The following is a 21,629-nucleotide window of genomic DNA, read 5'->3' on the forward strand; positions in this document are numbered from 1 at the left end:
CAGTCTAAATGAAGCCCTGAGGCCTGGTGTATCTAGACATTGCCATATCAGACGAGTAGGTAAAGAACTGTGGAGTCCTCAAAAGCCAAAGTAACATGGCATGTAATTGCAGGACTAGGCTGGGAAACCACATGTAAGAGCGTCACGCACCCAGGAAAGGATCTAGGTAGAAATCCATGCACCCTAACTCCCTAGACACTTGCTAGAGAGGATTTAATCCTTAGCTCAGGGTTTTCACATGAATGCCTGAAGACAGACTGGATGACGTCAGGTGTAAGGGACAAATATTAGTGATGTAAGCGGAGCAAATAAAACCTGAGTGAGAGCAGATACGCTCCTGTGCTCCCTCCAAGCATGTAATGCAAAACTGAACTCCATGGAAATGTTACCGACCTGCATAACCTGCAAAGGACGTCCTACCCTGTACGGTGAGCTCCAAGCCCTGTGGCAGACAGAAGAAATGGCTGTGGTTCTGTGGGGATTTTTCTTGTTTTATTCCTAATCCTTGGCACCAGTTCTGTATGTGCACTGGCAATCTGCATGTGGTTGGAGGAGCCACGACCTTCTCCAAGGCAGCACGAAACATAATCCTTCCCATTCTGCCTTAACGCCTGCAATAAACTAAGCTCAAATTAAACCAGCTAGAAAGGCAGGCTTTGAGTTTGAGTAAGTGGCAGGAGGAAAGTACAGATGTAATTACACAAGAAAGGCAGGCAATTAAAGGTGGAGCGTAACAAATCAGCAGCCCCAAGGCATTTATCAAGTTATTTGAGTGCTGTCACCCCAACTGCAGTCATACCCACGTGCAAAGAACAAGGGCACATCCAGAAGGAAGAGTCTCGGCCAGGGAGCATGTCCCCTAGAGCTGTGGGTTTGCTGATGCTCTTCTGTTGGCATCAGCTGTACCTACGCTTATTTCTGTTAATGCTGAATACTATTTCCGTGCCTTACTGGGTTTGACTGTCCACTTGGTTATGTCCAGATCAACTGTGAAACCAGCTAATCCGGTGTAAGCCAGTATACCTCAGCAGGGACTCTAGCTCCTATACATCTACCAATAGGGTAGGGTTTTTTATTTGTCAGTAACCTCAAATAATCAACTGCTATTATGTCGAGAGGATGGCCTGGATATTATTCAAACTCAAGCATTAATTTCTCTGAGTAAAGGAGCCAAAGCACTGGCTGCCAATGTAGTGACAGTAAGTTTAATCTTGCCTGCACTTGTTATCATCAATACAGATGCTGAAAGAGAAACTGCTGACTGCAGAGAAAGGGTAATGGTTTCCCTTTCTGCACCCTCATCCGTACTTATTTTTGAATGGTTTGTCTTCCCCCACTCTGCAATTCCAACAAATGAGGTGAAAATGATCTGGGGTTTACTCACTCTAGGGTCACCTGAGCCACAGCATCCATTGAACTGTATCCATTCTCCATGAAGATCTCCGTGTATCGGCCCATTTTGATGGCTTCCAGCCACTCACCCACCGACCTGTAGGCACCGCTTCCGACTGGACTGTGCTCTACCAACAGATTTGATACTCTAAAGACAAGCAAAAACAGAGAAGCAAACAGAATCAGTATCAAGGTGTACCCAATGTGACTCAGTTGCTTGCATTTTTATATGGTAAAGATGATTCTTTCGTTGCATTTTCAGTGATTGCTGCAGCCTAAATCCTCCCAGCAGGCTTGATACGTGGTGTACCAGAGATACTACTTCACCTGTAACTTCACTCACTTTTGAGTTAGTTCCTGCTGTTTCTGGTCCTCACTGCAAGCAGAAAGAGGAGGAGAGGACTAGCGTCCATCCCCTGTCACCTCTTACCCACAACCAGGCTCCTCTTCTATCAGGCTCCCCCAGTCACTCTTACTTTAAAGTCTTTGGTTTCACTCCTCCCGCTCTGTTTTCCTCCTCCTTTAAAGCTCATAATTAACTTAAGACAGCCCAGAGCCTGGAAGCTGAAACCCAAATTACATTTCCCAGCAGTGGCCATCAATGGCAGGCTGCTGTTAACACTTCAGGGGCTGCTCCCGCAGAGTTGGGCGAGGATTTTGGATGCCGGCAGCATCCGGCGAGCCCTGCAGAGAGCAGCAACGCTCCAACCACGCTCCAGCCCTGAAACCAGAGGTAGACTCCTGCTCCTGCACCCGCAATTGCTACCTGCTCGGCTATGCCACGCACGGAGGAAGCAATTCAGGCAAATAATAACCCTTCACCGCGACAGAAACACCGATACAGTACCTGGCACAAGCGACCCATGCTGCGTGCGGGTCCACCGCCCTACTAATGATGCGCAGAGAGCAAAGGGGGCTGGTCCAAGGTCAGCCAGGAAAGAAACTAGGTTTGTCCCCTGCTTTGTAAACCAGGACATACAGCTAACATAAGCCTTGCATAAAGATTATTACCCACAGGTAAAAAAACGTTTTCTGGGTCAGCCTCTGACGGTGAGAATTACACTTAAAAGACTATCAACTGGAAGGACAGCTAGCATATTATATTATAGCACTTCACGAATCTTCATATATTTTATGAGCACATTAGTATTATTTGTTTATTTAATAGCAATGCTGAAGGGTCCAATAAAATGTGAATACTTGCAGTACCAAGAACATAATGGCTTCCCATAACATTTTATACACATGAGGAATTCAAAACTCCTAAGTAATCATAACGAGAAGTGGATTTTCATCACTAATGTCAGGAGGTACCTACTGATATGCACACGCTGTAATGTAGAGAGAGACTTCCTCCCTTATTTGCATTAATGAGTATTTCCATAAAGAATACATTATATATATAAAAAAATCCTTTACAGCTGCTATATGTTAAAATTATGATTCATTTGGAATTACTATGGCCTGGGCACAGCAATCTGTGATTATAGAAACACAGTCCCAAAGCCTAGCTGTTCAGGTGTGCCATCCACACCAAAAAACCCCCACAGTAGCTCCGAAAAGGAGAGGTTTGGAATTGCATGGTCCTGTTCATGGAAAAAAAAATCAGCAAAGTGCTTAGCAGCTCAAAGAAATGGTTTGCTGCCTATTTTCCTCCTTTCTGGCATAACAGTTTGCTATAAAAGAGTGCATGAACCACCGCATAACAGGCCTGGAAAATTACTGTTCTGAACTGAAAATAAAAGAGAAATTTTGTGCTATCATAAACCTTTTCCTGCAGGTTTGCCGGGACTGACATTATATCTAATTGCTAATAAGAGTAATTTCTTCTTCAGACAGTAAATGATGCATGTAAAATAGCCCAAGGAATCAGATCTATCTTGGTACTAAAAATTAACAGAGATTTCATGTTTCTTCTCTTCCAGCACATGAGACGCCATGCGTGGGGACATGCCAGCACATGGATGTGAGGTCCAGCTGCAGCAGACAAGATGGGCCACATGCAGCTGTGCAAGACTCACTTGGAAGGTGTGGAGATGAATGGGTCTCAGCTCCCAGCAGCACATCTGCTTTGGTCCACACCACCAGTCTAGCCTCATCTTACATCTCCCTCATTCCCGTCCAAGGAAAATGACGTGTCTTTTTTTTTTTTTTTTTCCCCTCCTCTGAGAACAAGCTTTTCTGAAGGGCCTCTTCCAGTGTTAACCAGGGGAACTCCACTGCCACCAGTGAAGCAGCGATGATTTATATTCATCATTCCTTCATGACTTTGCAAGGGACCGAGTGATTAGCAACACAGATGGCCCAGAAGTAATACTTGTGTGCTTACAGCAAAAAACGAAAAAGTCTCTCCAAGACTCCAGTATGGTGGAGACCTCAATACTAAAACTAACTAAAAAATATTAATCTCTTTTTCCCCAAGTGCAGCTTTATTTCTTGACTATATTTACCTTACTTGTAGCAGTGTAGCTATTCACATTCATGTTTAATTGCACACCGGCTGCTCTATTCACTTCATGTGGTTTTAGCAAATGGTTTGTGTACAGCTCTTTGGGAATCACAGAGATCCTCTCGTGATTACCAAGACTGTCAGAACTGGTGGTGGTGGCTAGCATGCCTGGGAATAGTTGTGGGAGGATGCACTTGGACATCCGTGAGCTCTGCACATCCTAAGAGTTTTCCCAAGAGATGCTCTTCATTTGTATTACCAAGATAAAGTCAACAGGCAGATAATTTGAGCAGCATTTACTATCTACTTCATGCACTTCAAGTCTTGCCCTCTGTAACCTTGGGGTTGAACACAGGTAGCTTTATCATAGACCTATAAATACTGCTGAAACTCCTGTTTCTGAAAGACAGGCCACAGTAATTTTCTTTGTGGCAGTAGCACTGCATTTATAGAGTAACTGAATTGCTCACCTGCCGGCCAGTTTCAACAGAAAAAGTTGATTTGGGAAAACTCCCCTGGACATATTAAAGCTGGAGGATCATCCACCACAGACACACACAGGCTAAATAATAAGTGGTTATTCAACCCCAGGGGCGGGTATTCAGACAAGGATCTCGCTCTGAGAAATGGCTCTGGCCCGAGTTTGTACCTGCTTGATGCATTAACCAACGTCTTCAAGCTGCTTGGGTTGCGGATGAGCTTGTCCAGCATGCTGACAATTTCGTCAAACTTGGGCCTGCTGTTGCGGTCTTTCTGCCAGCAGTCAAGCATTAGCTGGTAGAGAGCAGCAGGGCAGTCCATGGGACTTGGCAGACGATAGCCTTCCTCCACGGCTTTAATCACCTACGGGAGATAAAACACGAGGCTAATGGGTTGCTTTTCTTCCTCTCACCTTTTTCCCAAAATGCAAATTGACTTAAACAGGGAACTCTTGGACCAGCAATATGGTCACATAAAATCCCTGCACACAAGAGACAAACTCAGTAAATGCCACTATCTTTTGTATTTTCTATGGGATGGGTTGAATGACTTCATTTTTGGACACCGTAAAATGAATCTAGAAAGCCAAGGCACTGCTGCAACCAGGGGGCCAGATTGCCAGGTTGCACTTGTTCAAAGCTCAGTTGAGGTCTGTAGGTTATATACCAGGAAACTGCCAGAGCCTACCCTTAGTCCACGAAAAGCAGCCTATGGGGCTTTCTGGCATCTTCTTGGAGTGCAGTGATTTTGTTTATGCATATGTTGGCTCCTTTTTAAATGAAAAGGCATGTGCTAGACCACAAATTTGTATTACAGTAATAAAAGTCTGACTGTATTTCAAAAGAGACTTTGAATGCTAATTGATGGATGGATTCAAGGCAGAGGCAGAACAACCATCTCATATATCATTCAATACTGTCTGGGTCTAGCTGTTTCTTAGTGTGGCCACATTTCTGCCAGGAATTTAAAATGTCAGCCCAAGAGTATGTAAATTAAAACCGGGGGGGGTTGTTGCACTGATTTCAAATACAAACCATCTATGGTTCTATATCTAAAACAAGTGGTATGCACATGTGCTGCCTGCCCTCTCGAAAGGCAGAAATGAATAAATGAGGGAAGAATTGAAGAAAGCCACTTGTTTTCCCCAGTTTGGGGCAGATTTACAGCAGGGCTCCAAGCCCAGCAGTTCCCATTTTGAACCATTTCAATTTTCAGGAGAACACAGCTTGCGTTTCAAGCCACAAGGGTCTGTGACCATGCCAAGAGAGTCCCGGCGGCCCATCTTCACACTCTCTACTCCCAAGACTCCTTGACCAAAAGGAGCTGGAAGCAGCTATTTGCTATGTGGAAAACCACAGCGCTTCACTGCTGGGCTTCAAGGACTGCCTCAGATGCCATTCATTTTAGGCCCTGTCTTATGATTTGAAAATACCCTGTGTTTAAAAAGAAGGCTCTGTGGTTAGCACAGAAGTTGTTTCCTTGATCTTTAGTCCCTATAAGAGCAGTACAGAGCGCGCCACGTCAGGCTGGCATTCCATTTCAGAAGGCTCTGAAATTCAGGACCGCATGGATCGCTTTCAAATTGTCCTCCACCACAGGGCTTTTTGCCAAGTAGAAGAGTCCCAGGAATGAGCTGGGCTGGCTGAGCAGCAGTAGCGGGAACCTCAAACTCCCTAAGGGTGTATATAGTAGAGAAGAAGTTAGGCAAGGCTTTCTAACCGTCTCCAAGGGTAGCGAGCATATCTGAACATCTGGCCCACAAGACCTGCATTCCTATCTAAGATTTCATCTGTCGGTGGAGCAGTTGCACTGCTCTCTACCCAACCTGCGCTTGCAAAGCAATCTCTTCTATGGCCTGGCTTTTGCTCACAGCACCAAAACCCAACCCCACTACACTGTGCTATCCGCACTGTCTTTCTTCACATCATGCTTTTCAGCTGGTCCCTGATACCAAATTTGCAGCTGCCCTGTAAAAAAAGCCTCAGTGTGGCACAGCCACGAGAACGTTATTTGCTGTGTCCGCGTCTGTATTTATAACGATAACGGATCATCCTCCAGCTGTAGCAGAAAGAAAATAGTAGCAAGATGGGGAGCAGACCATCTGGCACCAGCTCAGAATATCTGAACTACATCTGCAATGGGGTTATGCATGTTTGATATTCCTGGCAGTAACATCACAATCAATAGCGTTAACTCAATTTACAGGATGTCGTTCATTCTGGCGATACAATGTAAATGGTATCAAAATACCACGAGGAGCTAGGACGCTGAAATACACTCTTGTGTCTGAAGGTGCCTTGGGCAATAAGAAGAGCAAAAGAATGAAACAACAAAGACTGAGTCACTTGTAGCCATCACAATACTTAGAAAATAGCACATTTGCTGTCCCAGTCATTGGTGCGTACTGCTTTGTAAGACCTGAAGAGCTAAAACTTGCACCTACAAGGAGGCATTTTTGCCCCTGTTCCTCTTCTGGACAAGCACTACCCACTTAGGGACTGGGGTGAGTGGATTGGATGTTTGGGAGAAGACAATTTGGGGTAGTCTATTCCAGTAAACCAAAGCAACACTTTTAGCTCTGTGTTTTCATAAAAACAGCAGTCTGAAGACTAAAAAGCAACCACTGCGATCATTTAGCTTAGCAACCTGCGTAACACAGGCCACAAAATTCCTCTCAGCAATTCCTGCATCAAAGCCTTATCTTGTGGTCGAGTCAAAGCATATTTTTAGAAGGCCGTCCAGAAACCAGCACGACTTTAAAACGCGGTTTGTAGCCTTTGCAGTTACAACGCTGCCTGCCCTATGGCACTGCACCTCCTTTACATGTACTTACAATCCATCTATAACACGGTGAGAATCGTTTTGCTCATCGCTGACTGTGCTTGCAAATGATGTCCTTTAATTACAAGCCATGCAACAAGAAACTCTTGTGCAACGGAGTCTGAAATTCATGTGAGCAGAGCTCCCTAGTCCTCTGCACTCAAGCCAATGCTGTATCTAACACCACTGATTCTTCTGCCCTCACGAGCAGAGGAGGAAAGGAGAGGAGGCCTTCAGAAGATGGAGGACAGCTTAAATCACTTGAGAAACATGCCACAGCAATGAATTAAGTTTCCTAGGCTACCACCACCCAGGCATTTGCCACCTGCACATAGGCAGAGAGGTAACCCAAGCAAAGCCTGAGCAGGAACTGATGCTCATTAACATCTCACCAGTCCTCTTGCTGAAGTATCCAGTCCCTCATCCACTTCTTCCCAGGCAAGCATGAAATTCACCCTATGCCCCACAGTGCACGGAGGCATTTGGGCTTTTTGGAACAGTTCTGCAAAGTGTGGATATTTATAGCATTATGATCCAGACGAGGGACTCACGTGGCCATGGAGCATTATTTCACTGGCACCAGCCTGGCATTTACTAAACAACATCTGTGCTATGCCGGTGCATCACCATTAAAGATAGTTACAGTGCTCCCTGTGACTGAAAAAGCTTGGCTCTCAATTGCTGCATTCTCTGCACAGGCTACGGAAGAAAGTCTCTGGATTTGATTGAGGTAAATCCCTGCGTAGATACATGCTGCTTTACCAAACTCCCTGCAAAGTGACAGCCTCAGCAATACAGAAGCAGCAGGGCATTCATGCCAAACAACGCGTTCGTCTCCCTGGCCAGAAGCACGGCGTGACCGTCTCAAAGGTATCGCTCGTTTCCGCGCCTGGACTTGAAGCCAGATGAGACAGCAGCTCGGCGTGACAGGTAGTAACAGCCACTGATGGCAAAGGCCCGCAAACAAAACACAGGAGAAACAGAAGGCTCAGCCAGAGCCTTTGCTGCCAGTGAAACAGCAGAAAGGCACGGGGACAGGGACGCTGCTCAAAAAAGAGAAAAGGATGAAACATCAGGTGTTGTGACCAGAGGAAACGCACGGTGGAGCGAGGACCTGCTTGCTTTGCCCAGCCGGCAGCAGCATCCCGTGGGTGGCAGGGCTGCAGAGATGAAGTGGGAGGGATCAGACGCGACTCCAATTGCCACACGCACATTGCACATCGCAGAGCTGCTTTGGGGGCCCCGCGTGCCTCATGGTGACCCCGACCTCATACACTAGCTGCTGTCCTGAGACCTACACACATCATGGTTCTCAGAGCTGAGAAGAGGAATGACGGTCCTAGAAAATCTGGCAACCTCAGGCTTAAATTAGCCTTAGACAAGGACAGATGTTTATGGTGAGCTCAGGGTAGGAGGCAGCCCTGCACTACGATCAAGAGACCCTTACACAGGCTGAGATCAGAGCTACAGTCAGGAGGGGGACAGTGTCCCCAGGCATCTCCCTGTTTGGAGATGCTTCAGAGGGTGGCATTAAGGTCAGAGGCTCAAGGGGGCACTGGGGCCCAGGAGCAAGGGGACACAACTACGAAGGATGCTGTGCAAATGAACCATGAGAACTTGCATTAGCTTAGACTTAACAAGATGTTCACAACAGGAGCAAAACTATACTCTTGAGATCAGCAATGCAAGGGCAACCGAGACGCAGTTCTCTGGACTGCTGTCACTAGATCAAATCACCCAGCTTTTGTGCAGGGAAACAAAGCCCTTACCATGACTCTCTTGAGTTTCTGCTTTAGGTGGCAGCAGGGGTTTGAACACACAATTGAAATGCTGCCTGTTATCAGCATCTATCCCCTGGCAGACCTTTGTCATTAAGCAGAGGAGGGACGGGCTCCAGCTCTAACAGCATTAGTGAAGCTCCAGCGGTCTGCTGGGGGAAGCAGACTTGCCTCTGTGCAGACACATTTCCCTCTGCGCACAGCTTGTTCTGGGCTGCTGCTGCAAAAAAAAGAGCATCAACCAGGAGAATCGTTTTTGTCTGGCATGGGGGAGCAAAGCCATTTTTGCAGTGGCTCTCCTCCTCTTAGCCCCATCTTGCCTCTCTGACTGCAGAATGAACGCTGAGCCCTCAAAGTCCCATCACGCGGCAGCTCTCACACGTGCTTACATCTTGGTTTGTCATTTCCCAGTAAGGCCTCTCGCCGTAGGACATCACCTCCCACATCACAATGCCGTAGCTCCAGACATCGCTGGCCGATGTGAATTTGCGGAAGGCGATTGCTTCGGGTGCTGTCCATCGGATGGGGATCTTCCCCCCCTAGAAGCAGAAAAAAAGGGAAAAAAACCAAAATAAAAAACCAGATTGCAGAGGAGGGCAGACAACCTGCAAAAGAGGACAAAACAGCACTTCTTAGAGCACTGAGGGATGTTATTTTCTCTCTGGAAAGAGACATCGAATTTTAAAGTAAATCTGTTTGACAGCATGGGGCCCCTTTCCACATTATCTCAGCCCATAAGCATTTGTAGGCTGCCTACTAATTGGCTGTCCTGAAGGTTTGTTGTTTGAATGCTGTTTGAATGCTGGGACATGTATAGGATCAACATCTCAATTATGTTGCACGGGTTGGTAGGGGAATACAGTTCCTCCGTTTCTGAGAGCAAGCGGGGGAGGAACAGACAGCTCTGAAGCCGAGGAAGACTTTGATCTAACGAGGGCTTCATGCAAATTGCTGCGGAAGTAATGCCCCTTTTTTCTCTCTTTTTTTTTTTTCTTTGTTTTTAAATGCAGTCCCGGTCCTGCAGAGAGATCTGCATAGCGGGAACCAAAATCTGTGTGTGCAAAGACCAGGCTGCTTGGCCTCTGCTGTGGGACTGAAAATGATGCCACAGCTGTCAAATGTGCTTTTCTGTTCCCTTTCTCCCTTTCTACCATTTTAGAAATCAAACTTCAGCCCAGCCTTGAGAAGGAAGAGGGGAGGGAAAGGGGAGTTTGGATTAAGGAATACTTTTCTCATTGGGTTTAAAGAGTTGTCTCCCTTGATTTATATCAAAATCTATTTTACTGTGAAGTCCCTTCCTCTCAGTGTTGAGCTAAATACTGGAAGGTCTCCCTGAATGCCCCCCTAACAGTGTTTGTTATTGGAGAAAAGTAGAATTTGGAACACATTTTCAAAGAAAATTTTAAAAAGTCCCTTCTTCCAATAATTATTTATTCACAGGCTTATCAGCGCATGCCTTAAGTGAGGGGCCAGATTCTCAGCAGTGCCAATTAGCACATGGCAGCACGTTGCAGCCGCAGCAGGGCTGGCCAAGAGCCCTCCAGCCTGCAGGGAGGCTCCGGTCCAGCCGTGCACTGAGTCCTGTCGTGGGGCCGTGAGTGCCAAGAGCTTAAAGGCCTTTCCCAGATCTCTGCGGGAACTGGGAACATGACCCAGAGAGCTCCCACCATCCATAAGACAATACTCCCGGAAAATCACGCTGATAGGACATGTCCAGGCGTGCCAATCACTGCCACGAATATTGGAGGCTCTCTCCAAGCCTGTGCTGCTGAGGATAGGTCCTGTTCCTCCCTCTCTCCACAATGCTGGGGCCACGTGGCCGGGCACTGGGTTGGGTGGGGTGGTGCCCTGAAAGGATGGATCAAGGATGGGGCAGAGCACTGAGGCTGGAACAGGTCTTTCTCAGGTTTGGGGAAAATACCCTCAACAGGGTAATTTTCAGGGCAATGTGCGTCATTTGCAATGGGCATTACACACTTACCAGTGTTTTAAAAGGGCTGAATTGTCCAGACGACCATAGCTTTTACACCTCTGCATGGGTGCCTAAGCAAAGCACTTGCTCCTTCCTCCCTTTGGTATTCACCAAAGAGGACAGAATAGAGCTGGGAGTGCAGCACCTTTGCAAAGTTTGCTATTTGACTCAGGTGCTCAACATGAACTTAAAAGTTATTAGTTAAGTTCTGCCCTATGTGGCCATCCCCACTACAAAGTTACAGGCATTTGCAAAATTAATCTTATAATGATTAACTGGTAATACCTGGCCAAACCCTCATGCACAGTTTAGAGCCTCTGGATTTGTAGAAACCTCTTTGCTCAGAGCCTGAACACCAAAATGTGTCAGGGAATACTTTTTTCTTGAACCCAATCAGTTCGGTATCCTTATAAGGGAGTGTAGTGACAGGACAAGGGGTAATGGGTTTAAGCTGAAGGAGGGTCGATTTAGATTAGATGTTAGAAAGAAATTCTTTACTGTGATGGTGGTGAGGCACTGGAACAGGTTGCCCAGAGAGGTTGTGGAGGCCCCATCCCTGGAAGTGTTCAAGGCCAGGTTGGATGGGGCTTTGGGCAACCTGGTCTAGTGGAGGGTGTCCCTGCCTGCAGCAGGGGGGGTGGAACTAGATGATCTTTGAGGTCCCTTCCAACCTAAACCATTCTATGATTCTATGATAACTCACCCTGGTTGTATAAGCTGCTTCAGGGTCATCTTCTAGGACTCTGGAGAGGCCGAAGTCTGACACCTTGCAGACTAAGTTGCTGTTGATTAGGATATTCCTGGCGGCCAGATCTCTGTGTACGTAACCCATGTCAGACAGGTACTTCATTCCTGACGCGATGCCTCGCAGCATCCCGACCAGCTGAATGACCGTGAACTGCCCATCGTTCTTCTGCAAAAGGAAGGAGACGTTTGATCAGTTGAGAGTCTCTGCACCCTCAGCATTGTGTGTGCATGAATAAAAATGCAAAGGCAAGTCTCCAGGGAAGAAAAACAGGGAAATAAATAATTCATTACGCTCATGCTCTGACCATGAAGCTTTTCAAATTTTCACTGTTTGGATTAGGATCTCTAGAGACAAAGCTAAGGAAATGTAGTTCTTTTAACTGGAGATCAAGGAGCAAGCTATTTCCACTGGTGACTGATAAAGAGATTGTGACTGGGAGTGAACACATGTAGTAATGTGTATAGAGGCACGAGGGTGGGCCGTCACTGAAAAGCCAGCTGAATGGTGCCAAGTTGCATGGAAATCCTACCTGCAGAGGTCCATGTGTGAATATTTGGGGGTAGGGGCTTTTCCCCACGTTGCCACACCGCATTTCTAACCACTTCCCCTATCCTCCCTTCTCTAGCTCTTTTCCTTTCACGGAAAAACAAGGAAAACAAGAAAAACAAGTCAGGAGTTTGCCATGATGCAGTGTGGATGTGCTCTTGAAACACATCAAAAATTGCAGAGCACCAGAACAGGCTGCCCAGAGAAGTTATGGAGTCTCCTTCTCTGGAGATATTCAAAACCCGCCTGTATGCAATCCTGTGCAACCTGCTCTAGGTGATCCTGCTTTAGCAGGGGGGTTGGACTAGATGATCTCTAGAGGTCCCTTCCAACCCCTACCCATCCGTGAATCTGTGAGTTAATCATTTCCATGCAGCAGACTGCCTTCTAAATAAACATAATACCCTCCAACGTTTTCGTCTCTGTTTCTATCAATGCACAAGCCAGATCCTTCATGATGCTGTATAAATATAGATCAAACAGACAACTGAGCTACTCCTGCCCCCAGACAGCATCAACAGCTGGACCAACACCCAGCAAACATTTTCACTGATATTAACCATCTGCAAAGAACCCAAACTTTAACCAAAGTCCCCCTGGAAAAAGGATCTAAGTATTACCTTTAAAAATGTATCCAGAGAACCGTTCTCCATGTATTCAGTCACTATCATTACTGGTTTGCCTGGAAAAAAAAGTGCATGAGTTTGTTAGCAATTTATTTAAAAACCATGAACAATAATAAAGTCTTCTCATAATGCATCTGAACATGAATACACAGCCATGCAACAGTAAATCTACACCGAGACATGCTGTCCCATGTTTTTGCCAGAATGTGTGTAGAAATAGGGGAATCTATGAGGAGGGGATGAAAAAAATAATCCTGTATTATGGGTGGGGTACCAAGCCCTACAGGGTTTAGATGATGTTTGAGGAAGAGGTTGCAAGCTGAACCCAGACAACCTATGCACAAACTTCTCCTCATCTCCGTGAACAAGCGGAGAGCTTGCTGAGGCCAAATTGCACACAGAGATCTCTTTGGACTCTTCCTTACAGCTTCAATGCCCTGAAATAACAACGGGAGCCCAACAGGAGCAACCGGGATGATCTGAAGTATCTATCTGACCTTGGTAGCCACCAAAACCAAGACCAGGAGAGGATGGGATTACAACCCTTGCAATTCAAGTAATCCCATGTGACTACCCTTGTAAACACACCTGGAAGTAAGAAAAAGAATATTTATACTGCAGAACAAAAGCGGGTTAAGTATGGAATGAGTGTGAGTGGAAATCAAAAGTTCTTAACAAAAGACCTGGTCTCCTATTGTTGACAGGAATAATAATGTTTTTCCAAATCCATTTGATTAATTTTCATGCCCAAGTCATTTTAATGGTAATTATATATAGTTTTTGCTCAGTTCTTATATCTAATTTCTCGCTAGCTTGCCACAATGACATAGCAATAATTAATGTGGTGTGCTCCAGCCCTTGTAAATTCAATGAAATCTTATAAGAACATGTAAATTATTTTTTATTTAAATCAATTTCCATTAGCTAGCATGAAGCACAGACAAAAGAGGAGCTGCCAATTATTTGTACAGTGCATTATAAATGTCTTTCATAGAAATGATCAACGAGAGCTGCCGCATGTCATAACATGTGCATGAAGGTAAATGCTCCTAAAAATCGGTGCATGTTCTACCATTTAGATCGATCTTAATCTTCCCACTTTCCTGTTACCTTAACTATTTGCCTAATTTATTGCTTAATTATCTACATAATAAAGGTAATTGTGAACTTGTCAATCAAAACACTCATTGTTGCGCAGATACTACCTTTGCAGCGTGAGGGACCTGCGCTGCTTCAGTTCTTTGAAGTTAATATCACAGCTACTGCCTGAGATTGAAGCTTGCCAAAAGTATTACTTCTGATATGAGAAATGCACCTTGGGGACTTGAAAAATATCGTTGAGTCCCAAACAAAATAATGGACCCCATCTTCAAGGATGACAGCCATCTGTCTACACACAACACGAGCTGTGTGCAGGAGGGAGGAGAGATCTCAGATGACATTGCTATAGGTTGGCAAACACGTCAGTGGCTGCACAGGGAAGGAAAATCCCAGGTATATTTCAATTTTTAATTTTTTTTTTTTGTTTTTAAACACTAAACCCTCAACTGTAGCATGGGGTCCCTTATCTCTGACTCTTCAAGGTAGTGTTGCAGCAAGTCTGATGTCTCGTTATGCCACCTCCCTGGGAGACCTCCTTCACACTCCTGCCTTTGGTTGCCATCGGAGAAAAGAAAATAAGAGTTCTGGCACTTATCTTTCATTATCTGACTGCTGCAGGTTGACAGTAATTGTGGAATAAATTAGCCCCAAATCCAAGAGCATGGAAAAAAGACACAAATAGAGTAACTTTCAACAAAGTAAATTAAAAGTAAACATCGGCCTTTCTAAAGCGCTGGGCTGATTTTCCATGTCAGCAGGGCTCCCTCCTGCTGGCATTACAGGGCCATAAAATGCGTGTAGATGTCATTCATATCAATGTACTAATGCAATGTGCACACTGTCACTGCAACCGAATGGGATGCGAATGAGAACAGGACGGTCGTTACCTTTGTGAAGCAGAAATAGCTAAGGGCTTGTCTGCATGGGGACAATGAAGACGATTAATCCAAATTAACTAAGGTGTGCATTTGAACTAGATTAGTTAAATGGTATTAAACCCCTGCGTGGATATTCTCATTCAGAATTAAAAATAACCTAATTCAATTTAACTTAATTTACTTCCAAAGTAAATCACGATGCAGCAAAGACATTTTACTGTAAAGATCTGATTCTACGATAGGCCAATGACTAAAACACTGAAAAACAAGTTAAACAAAACTTTGTGATAGCAGCATAGTTTGGGATTCATGAAGGTTGCTTTGGGCCATTTAAAAGAAAAGAAAAAGGTTGGGAAAACGCTCCGGATGCCTGATGGAAAAAAATCTGAATGCGGTAAACAAGCATTTACTGAGCTAATGAGGAGCTCAGGGTGCACATACCCTCCTGCATCCAAACTCCAGTTGCTCCAAGTCCAATTTAGAAGCAAAGCTCTCTGCATTTCCATGGCCTTTGGAGCAGCTCATAAGGGAAGCACATCCTCTCTAGAAGTGGGATTCCCACCCATCCCCTGAGGCCCCGGCAGCCAGAAAGACTCAACCCTGTGTCAGCAGGAACATTTATTGAAGTATAATCCTCACTTGCTTCCTGCCCAATATCCCACATCCCCGCAGGGCTAGAAATGGGAGCTTTTATGTATTAAGGGCTATACAAGGTGACTCCGAGAGACTTGTATTTATTCAATTTTGGGGAGAAACCTATCTTGGTTACTTTTTTCTTTTCTTAAAAGTTTTAGGAAATGCAATTTCAAGGGAAAATGCAAGAAAAGGCTGTTGATTGCAAAATAGCATTGATTTTGAGTAGGCTATAAGGATATGAACAGGACAAACAGCTAGCATCTCTGTACTTTCTCTATTGCAGCTCTGAAAAAGAACTAATTTTGGTGACTCTGCCTCTGATGAATGACAAATGGTACTAACAGCAGCCACATGGCCCCAAACACCAGCATTTTAACGGCAGTAGCTAAGCTCTGACATTACCAATCATGAAGACAACATTCACACTCGTGAGGCTGGCGCTTCTTCAGCTAGCAAAAACTTCCTGAAACACTTAAAATATATTTTAAAATAAAGGAGTAGTTGTTTTCAACAAAAAAAAATCCTTGATGCAAATAATGTAGATCCTCCAAGGCTTTAAAATGGGAGAGTAACAACACCTCCGCACCTTTCCCACAACCTCAGCACAGCACCAACCACCGGAGAAGCTTGGGCTGGGCACATTCGGATGTGCTGTCCCTTCCTCTGCCCTTATCTTTAGTGCATACATTAATGTGGAGAACTGGCCTGGGAAAGTTATGGAAAGCTATTTTCCTAACTGAGCAGTCAGATCTTAGTAAGTCTCATGCTGGGATATGTTGCTATCCATTTCACATTTTCTCCAAGCCCTCTACGCCTCTCATAATCTATATGCCAGCACCAGGGGCAACTATCACCATGGGCATCACTAGCAGATCCCAGAAGGAGCTTGCCTTAATCATGGTTTTACACAGTCCTGTCGTCTTCAGCTACACTCCCGTTCTTCTTCCTTGCTTCTGGAAAGCAAAACTTCAGCTAACTTCTGTCCTTGCTCACATCCCATGTGAGCGATCACAAGGCTCAGCACTGCCCTCCTGCAGGCTTTGCTTCAGTGGCTTCTCAAAATATGATGGCTGGAAATCATCATGGGTTGTGGTTGGTTTTGGGTTTTTTCCAGACTTTTGGTAGCAAAATCCTCCCCGTTTCCCTGCCAGGGAAATCGCTTCCCACTTCTTGGCACATCTTTGCTCACCCTGGGGCTCATGTGGTTTCAAAAGTAAACTAATAAAGGCAGGAATAAGAAGTGAGTCTGCTTGAAAAACTTAGCGGGTGGTTTGGCGTTGCTGCGTTCAAAATGCTCTTGCATTTTGCAGGCCATAGGTGCTGCTGAACTACTTTCAAGGCAGAAGTCAGGCAGCACACTCCATCAGCATTCACACAAACCCAGGCTTACTGCCGCCTCCATCACCCACCCGCTGCCTCAGGCTGGCCAGGTATATTTTTGTCTCATTTAATTTTGGGCATTTGAAGGGGGGGTTCTCTTAGACCATGCATATTATGCCTAGGTGAGGCAAGGTTTGCAGAGGGACTTAATGTTTTTTTAAAATTTTAGCTGTTAGCTATCCATTCTAGCTGGAAGAATGCTGAAATCCTTCAGGCACAACTCCCCCTTCACAATGTTGGGGAACCTGTTCCTGGCTGGACCTACAAAGTGTGACATTTCAGCAAGGGGAGTTCACTGCTTTTTGAGAAATTATGAAAGGTGCAGTCAAAATGCAAGTTACCCAAGTCTTCCTCCCCTAACCAACTCTCCCATCAGCCAGAGTTCAAGGACAGCAGTCCACAGCAACTTGTACCTACTTTTTGTGACAACTCCTTCAAGGTGGATGATGTTGGGGTGGTCGAACTGCCCCATGATGCTTGCTTCTCCCAAGAAATCTCTCCTCTGTTTCTCTGTGTAGCCCACCTTCAGGGTTTTGATAGCCACTGGAAACTCACGCTTTCCCTGCAGCTTCAGCCGCCCACTGCAGACTTCCCCAAATTCACCTTCAGAAAAAAATCAGAAGGAACGGGATCACAAAATGTCAAAGGAACAGACGTCTGCAGCATGCAGCACAGCCCCTACCAATAGCTCATCAACAGCACGCAGGGCTGTCCCGCATTCATGGATGTGGAAAGCTGAACATCACAGTGATCACCATCTCAAATAGCCAATGTACCACAAGCCAAGTAATTCATAAGCACAAGAAAACTAGGAAGAAAAATGTAATTTTCCTATATTTCAAGAGCTGTGCTCTACATTCGATTGGGCTTTTTCCTCATTTCATGTTTTTGTCTACTAGATGAAAGAGTCCTGTCACATCCTGTATCATCTCCCTGTATAGACAGCTGTAAAACATGAGCCACTTGCTTCTTAACCTGCCTTTGGTAAGTTAAATAGATGGAATGATGTTAGCCTTTCACAGCAACATATATTTTTATAGACTATAAACCCTTTCTGATTTTATTGCCACCTTTTTGAAAAGGTAACCCAAATGGATTTTTTTTCTTTCTTTCTGTTGAACAGTAAATTACCTCCAAAAACACAATATCAGAGCACAGAAAGTATTCCTAAGGTTGGGTGCAAGTCCCAACAAACAGCTAACTGGAAAGAAATGGGAGGTTTTTCTTTTAACCAAAGCTTTGGACTTTGGTTTGTGCTTTTTTCCCTCTCCCAGATGACTTCTTATTAATTTTTGCTTCAACACTGACCTTAATGGAGGAGAAGAAAAAAGTTAAAATGGTGAAAAGAACCTAAAATTGACTAATTTCCCTCAGCGTCCATCAAAGTAACTCAGCTTGGTCCAAACGTGATCATCTTTTGCCATTTTCAGTTCAGTTCTTGAATTTAAAAATTTCAGTTGGAACATGCTCCCCATCACTTGCACGGTACCTAACAGCACAAATATTTCACGGCCCTTCCCAGATCTCTTGTATTAAGAAAGCCAACCCTCCACGCTACTACGGGTCATGAAATGCATTTCCATACCAGCCCCGATAACTCTTTCAATGGTTATGCACGAAGCTTCAATTTCCTTAGCAAACTCGTGGACGGCTTGATTAGGGTCCTCATAGGTGTGGGGGTCAATGTAGGTCCTTACTCCAGGCAGCTTAACTGGAAACACAAATTCAGATCGTTAACGGCACATGGTATGACAGACGATGGGCAATACACACTCCTGTCCCTTGCACTCTGCTTTGCTGGAAAACATTGCAGCAGGGAAACCTATTTCTACAGGAAACATGAACAGTATTCTGGGAAATTTACGTTTAGTTTATATGTGACACACATGCAACTTCATCGTATTTAGAAAAGCACACGATAGTGCTCAGCTGGAATGATGCACAGCTAAAAATCACTCTCGGTGCTGCGTAACAGGCTGGTCCGAGGTCTGGTGCAAAAGGATCCCTCTCTGGATCTGGAAAGGGTATGCCAGGAGGAAAAGTACAAAAAGTAAAACGTTAAGGGAACAACTTGCCAAGCAAGTTGGATAGATGGGGGTTGACGGAGAGTTGCAATAAATTATGCCCTACCAGTCACATATTAGCTAATCAATCGGCCACATTATTTCAGATGGAGTTACTGAGATTTAAATGAACTGAATATTTGCAGTACAAAGCCTGTGTGTTGCACCAGTATAAATACAATCAATAGCAGGCTTTTTCTCCAGGACTTGAGAGAGGGAAAAAGTATTTTCATTATCCATATTATAAGTTTGTTTTGACAATCATTAAGGCTACTCCCATGAAGAACTGCTCATCAGTCTAATAAGACAGCTACATTACACTGTGGCTCTTAATTGATTTGCTTCCTGCTGCCTTCATTACATAGCACTAATGGAAATTTGACTTTCACTCAAGATGCGTTTGCCTTTTCCACCCCAAAAGGCACCTCACTGTTACCCATCCCCAGATCCCACAGCACTTGATGAAGGAAGGCTTTTCAAACACTGGCTTTGGATGTACAGAAGGACTGATAGTAACCACAAGATGTACTTTCTAGCATCACCACAGAGGGTTTTTTTGTGTATAAGGGCATTAACACAGCATTTCTGAAAGCGTCCAAGGAGCAAGAAGTAGGTGTTATTCCTCACGCCTCTGCAGAGGCATCCAAGGCAAACAGTAGCTGCAGGCTTGGTCCTCACGGCTGGCTAGGGCGGAGCAAGGGTTTCAAACAGGTATTCTGGACTGACGTGTCCAGACCACAAAAATGTAGGGTTGTTATGTGCCAACCAGGCAAAATCAGTAGCATCTTGGGCCACAGAGCAAAGACAGATGAACAGAACAAAATGGCTTGCTAGAGAGATCTGCTGCAAACATACAGGTGTGAATAGCTGGGCACATATAAGGACTCTTCAAACATTCAGTTCTCCATGGGGCAGGTGGGGACTTAATGAATAACAGAACAAATAAGTCTTTTGTGAATTACCAGCAAAACCAGATTTAAAACAAAACAAAACCCTGAACAAACCCCTCTCGGTTGTATTTCTCATTACCACAGAGAGCCAAAACACATGCATACATGTTCGATCTTTACTCACTGTGGCCGTTATGAAAATGCATCTTTTCTTCTTCTGGATCTTGCTTAGCCTTGCTATAGCCACATCGCCTGGAAAAAAAACAGAAGAGTGTTTTTGTCTCTGGTATAGTAGAATCCCGCTCTTTACTTCAAATCACATGAAGCACAAAAACCCAGAGCAGCGACGAATCCAACCTCTCTAGCGGTTGTATTGCTGCTGTCCCAGTTTTAGCTCATCAAACTACTCGCAATTTCCCTAACGGGATTCAGGGCCCAAGGCCCACTGATTTTCAATTGGACTTGTGTTTCCAAATCCCACAGATGCTTCTGAACAACTCCACTCTACCATACATCTAATTCAGCTATTATTAAGACGAAAAAAAAGCAAGAACAGGAAGGGCGATGGAAGGGGAATGGGATGAAACATTTGAATAGCAGAAGCAAGATCCCCTGCACTGCAGAGCTTTTGCAGGCACCATGTTGTATGTAATGCATGCTCCCCTTCATCCACTGGGCATTTGCACGCAACTTTGATACTTTAGAAAACAGCCTTGTGTAAACATTAACACCTTATACACATGCAAAATAATGGCTTAAAAAACCCAAACCCTGTAGCCTCACTGCCTTCAAGGGTCTCCTATGTATTCCTGGCTCTGATGGGGTTTCCTGCACATCTCCTGTCTTTACGCAGGGGAGCTACCATTCACGCAATCCCCTCTGCCCGGTGGCAATACAGATGGAAGAAGGCACGCAGTCATTGCCTGACCTGTCTTGCTCCCACGTTAGCACCAGGCAGTGCAACGATGTGCCAAATCCTACCATGGAGTTGCAACCACAGCTGTATGGGAGTCACATCTACCCCAGGGCAACCTCCTATTAATCTTTGGCTGCTTTTCCCTGACTCATCCCTAACTCTTCTCGCTGGTTCTCTAGACAATGTTACTGCATTAGCATTCACTGGCTGCTTTGGTGACATTTCTGATACCTGCTTCACTTAGACAACCACATAGGAAGCCACAGAGCAACTGCGTAGGCAAGGAGAACTGCTATATACACACGTATATATACATTTAAAAATACAGGATGAAGTATGTATGATGCACGTATATATGCCAGTCTTTCCAAGGACCTTATATTATAACTGGGTACAGGAATTGGATCATCCTTAAAGCAAACCACATGGACATGAGACAGGAGGACACTGCTTGGTAGAGTGAAAAACCTGCAACAGACACTTGCAAGCGCACAGTGGGATCGCTAGCTGGCACACCTCAAAGAAAGCCTCAGGCTACCAAGAAACCATTTAAAGATGAAAAACTTGGGAGTCTTCTCTTCCATTGCCCATGATTTTTGAGATAGAGAGATACAAGCACTCCAGTATCACTCACAGCAAGGAGGAGCATACGATTAGCAGAAACAAAACTGCAATTAGGAGGAGGCAGTAATAGGCATCTGCATGAAACATGCCCTCAGCATGAAGTCCTATTACAGGGAACTGCTGTCTGCCTGGATGCAAGGGGCCAAGCAGCCTTTTGGCTATAGGATTTTGGCACCAGATTTGTGAAATGATCACATTTACAAACAAAAACCCAAACACAATGGGACACGCACCGCCGCTGAGCTGGCCCCAACAGAGCTGGACACCGGAGGGTTGAGGAGGGGAGAAGCAACATGAGCTCCCGGGGTTAGTCCAGGGAAGGGGAGCAGG

The 21,629-nt window shown here is 45.1% G+C and overlaps 1 protein-coding gene across 20 annotated transcripts in view; it reads right to left on the minus strand.

Moving 5' to 3' along the window:
* EPHA5 (EPH receptor A5) overlaps positions 1-21,629 on the minus strand; it is a 226,705-nt gene that overhangs the window by 24,330 nt on the left and 180,746 nt on the right. For 19 of the 20 annotated variants that reach the window (XM_075751394.1, XM_075751393.1, XM_075751404.1 and 16 more), the window contains 8 exons: positions 19,944-20,011; positions 18,392-18,517; positions 17,224-17,409; positions 12,806-12,867; positions 11,595-11,804; positions 9,309-9,458; positions 4,491-4,684; positions 1,385-1,540 (listed from right to left, as the gene is read on the minus strand). In XM_075751394.1, the coding sequence (XP_075607509.1) occupies positions 1,385-1,540; positions 4,491-4,684; positions 9,309-9,458; positions 11,595-11,804; positions 12,806-12,867; positions 17,224-17,409; positions 18,392-18,517; positions 19,944-20,011 (1,152 nt within the window). Of the gene's footprint in view, positions 1-1,380; positions 1,541-4,490; positions 4,685-9,308; positions 9,459-11,594; positions 11,805-12,805; positions 12,868-17,223; positions 17,410-18,391; positions 18,518-19,943; positions 20,012-21,629 lie in introns of those variants that run through there. The other variant, XM_075751407.1, reaches the window with a different exon arrangement.

This window comes from Balearica regulorum, chromosome 4 (genome assembly GCF_011004875.1).
Source record: "Balearica regulorum gibbericeps isolate bBalReg1 chromosome 4, bBalReg1.pri, whole genome shotgun sequence".
Taxonomy (NCBI): domain Eukaryota; kingdom Metazoa; phylum Chordata; class Aves; order Gruiformes; family Gruidae; genus Balearica; species Balearica regulorum.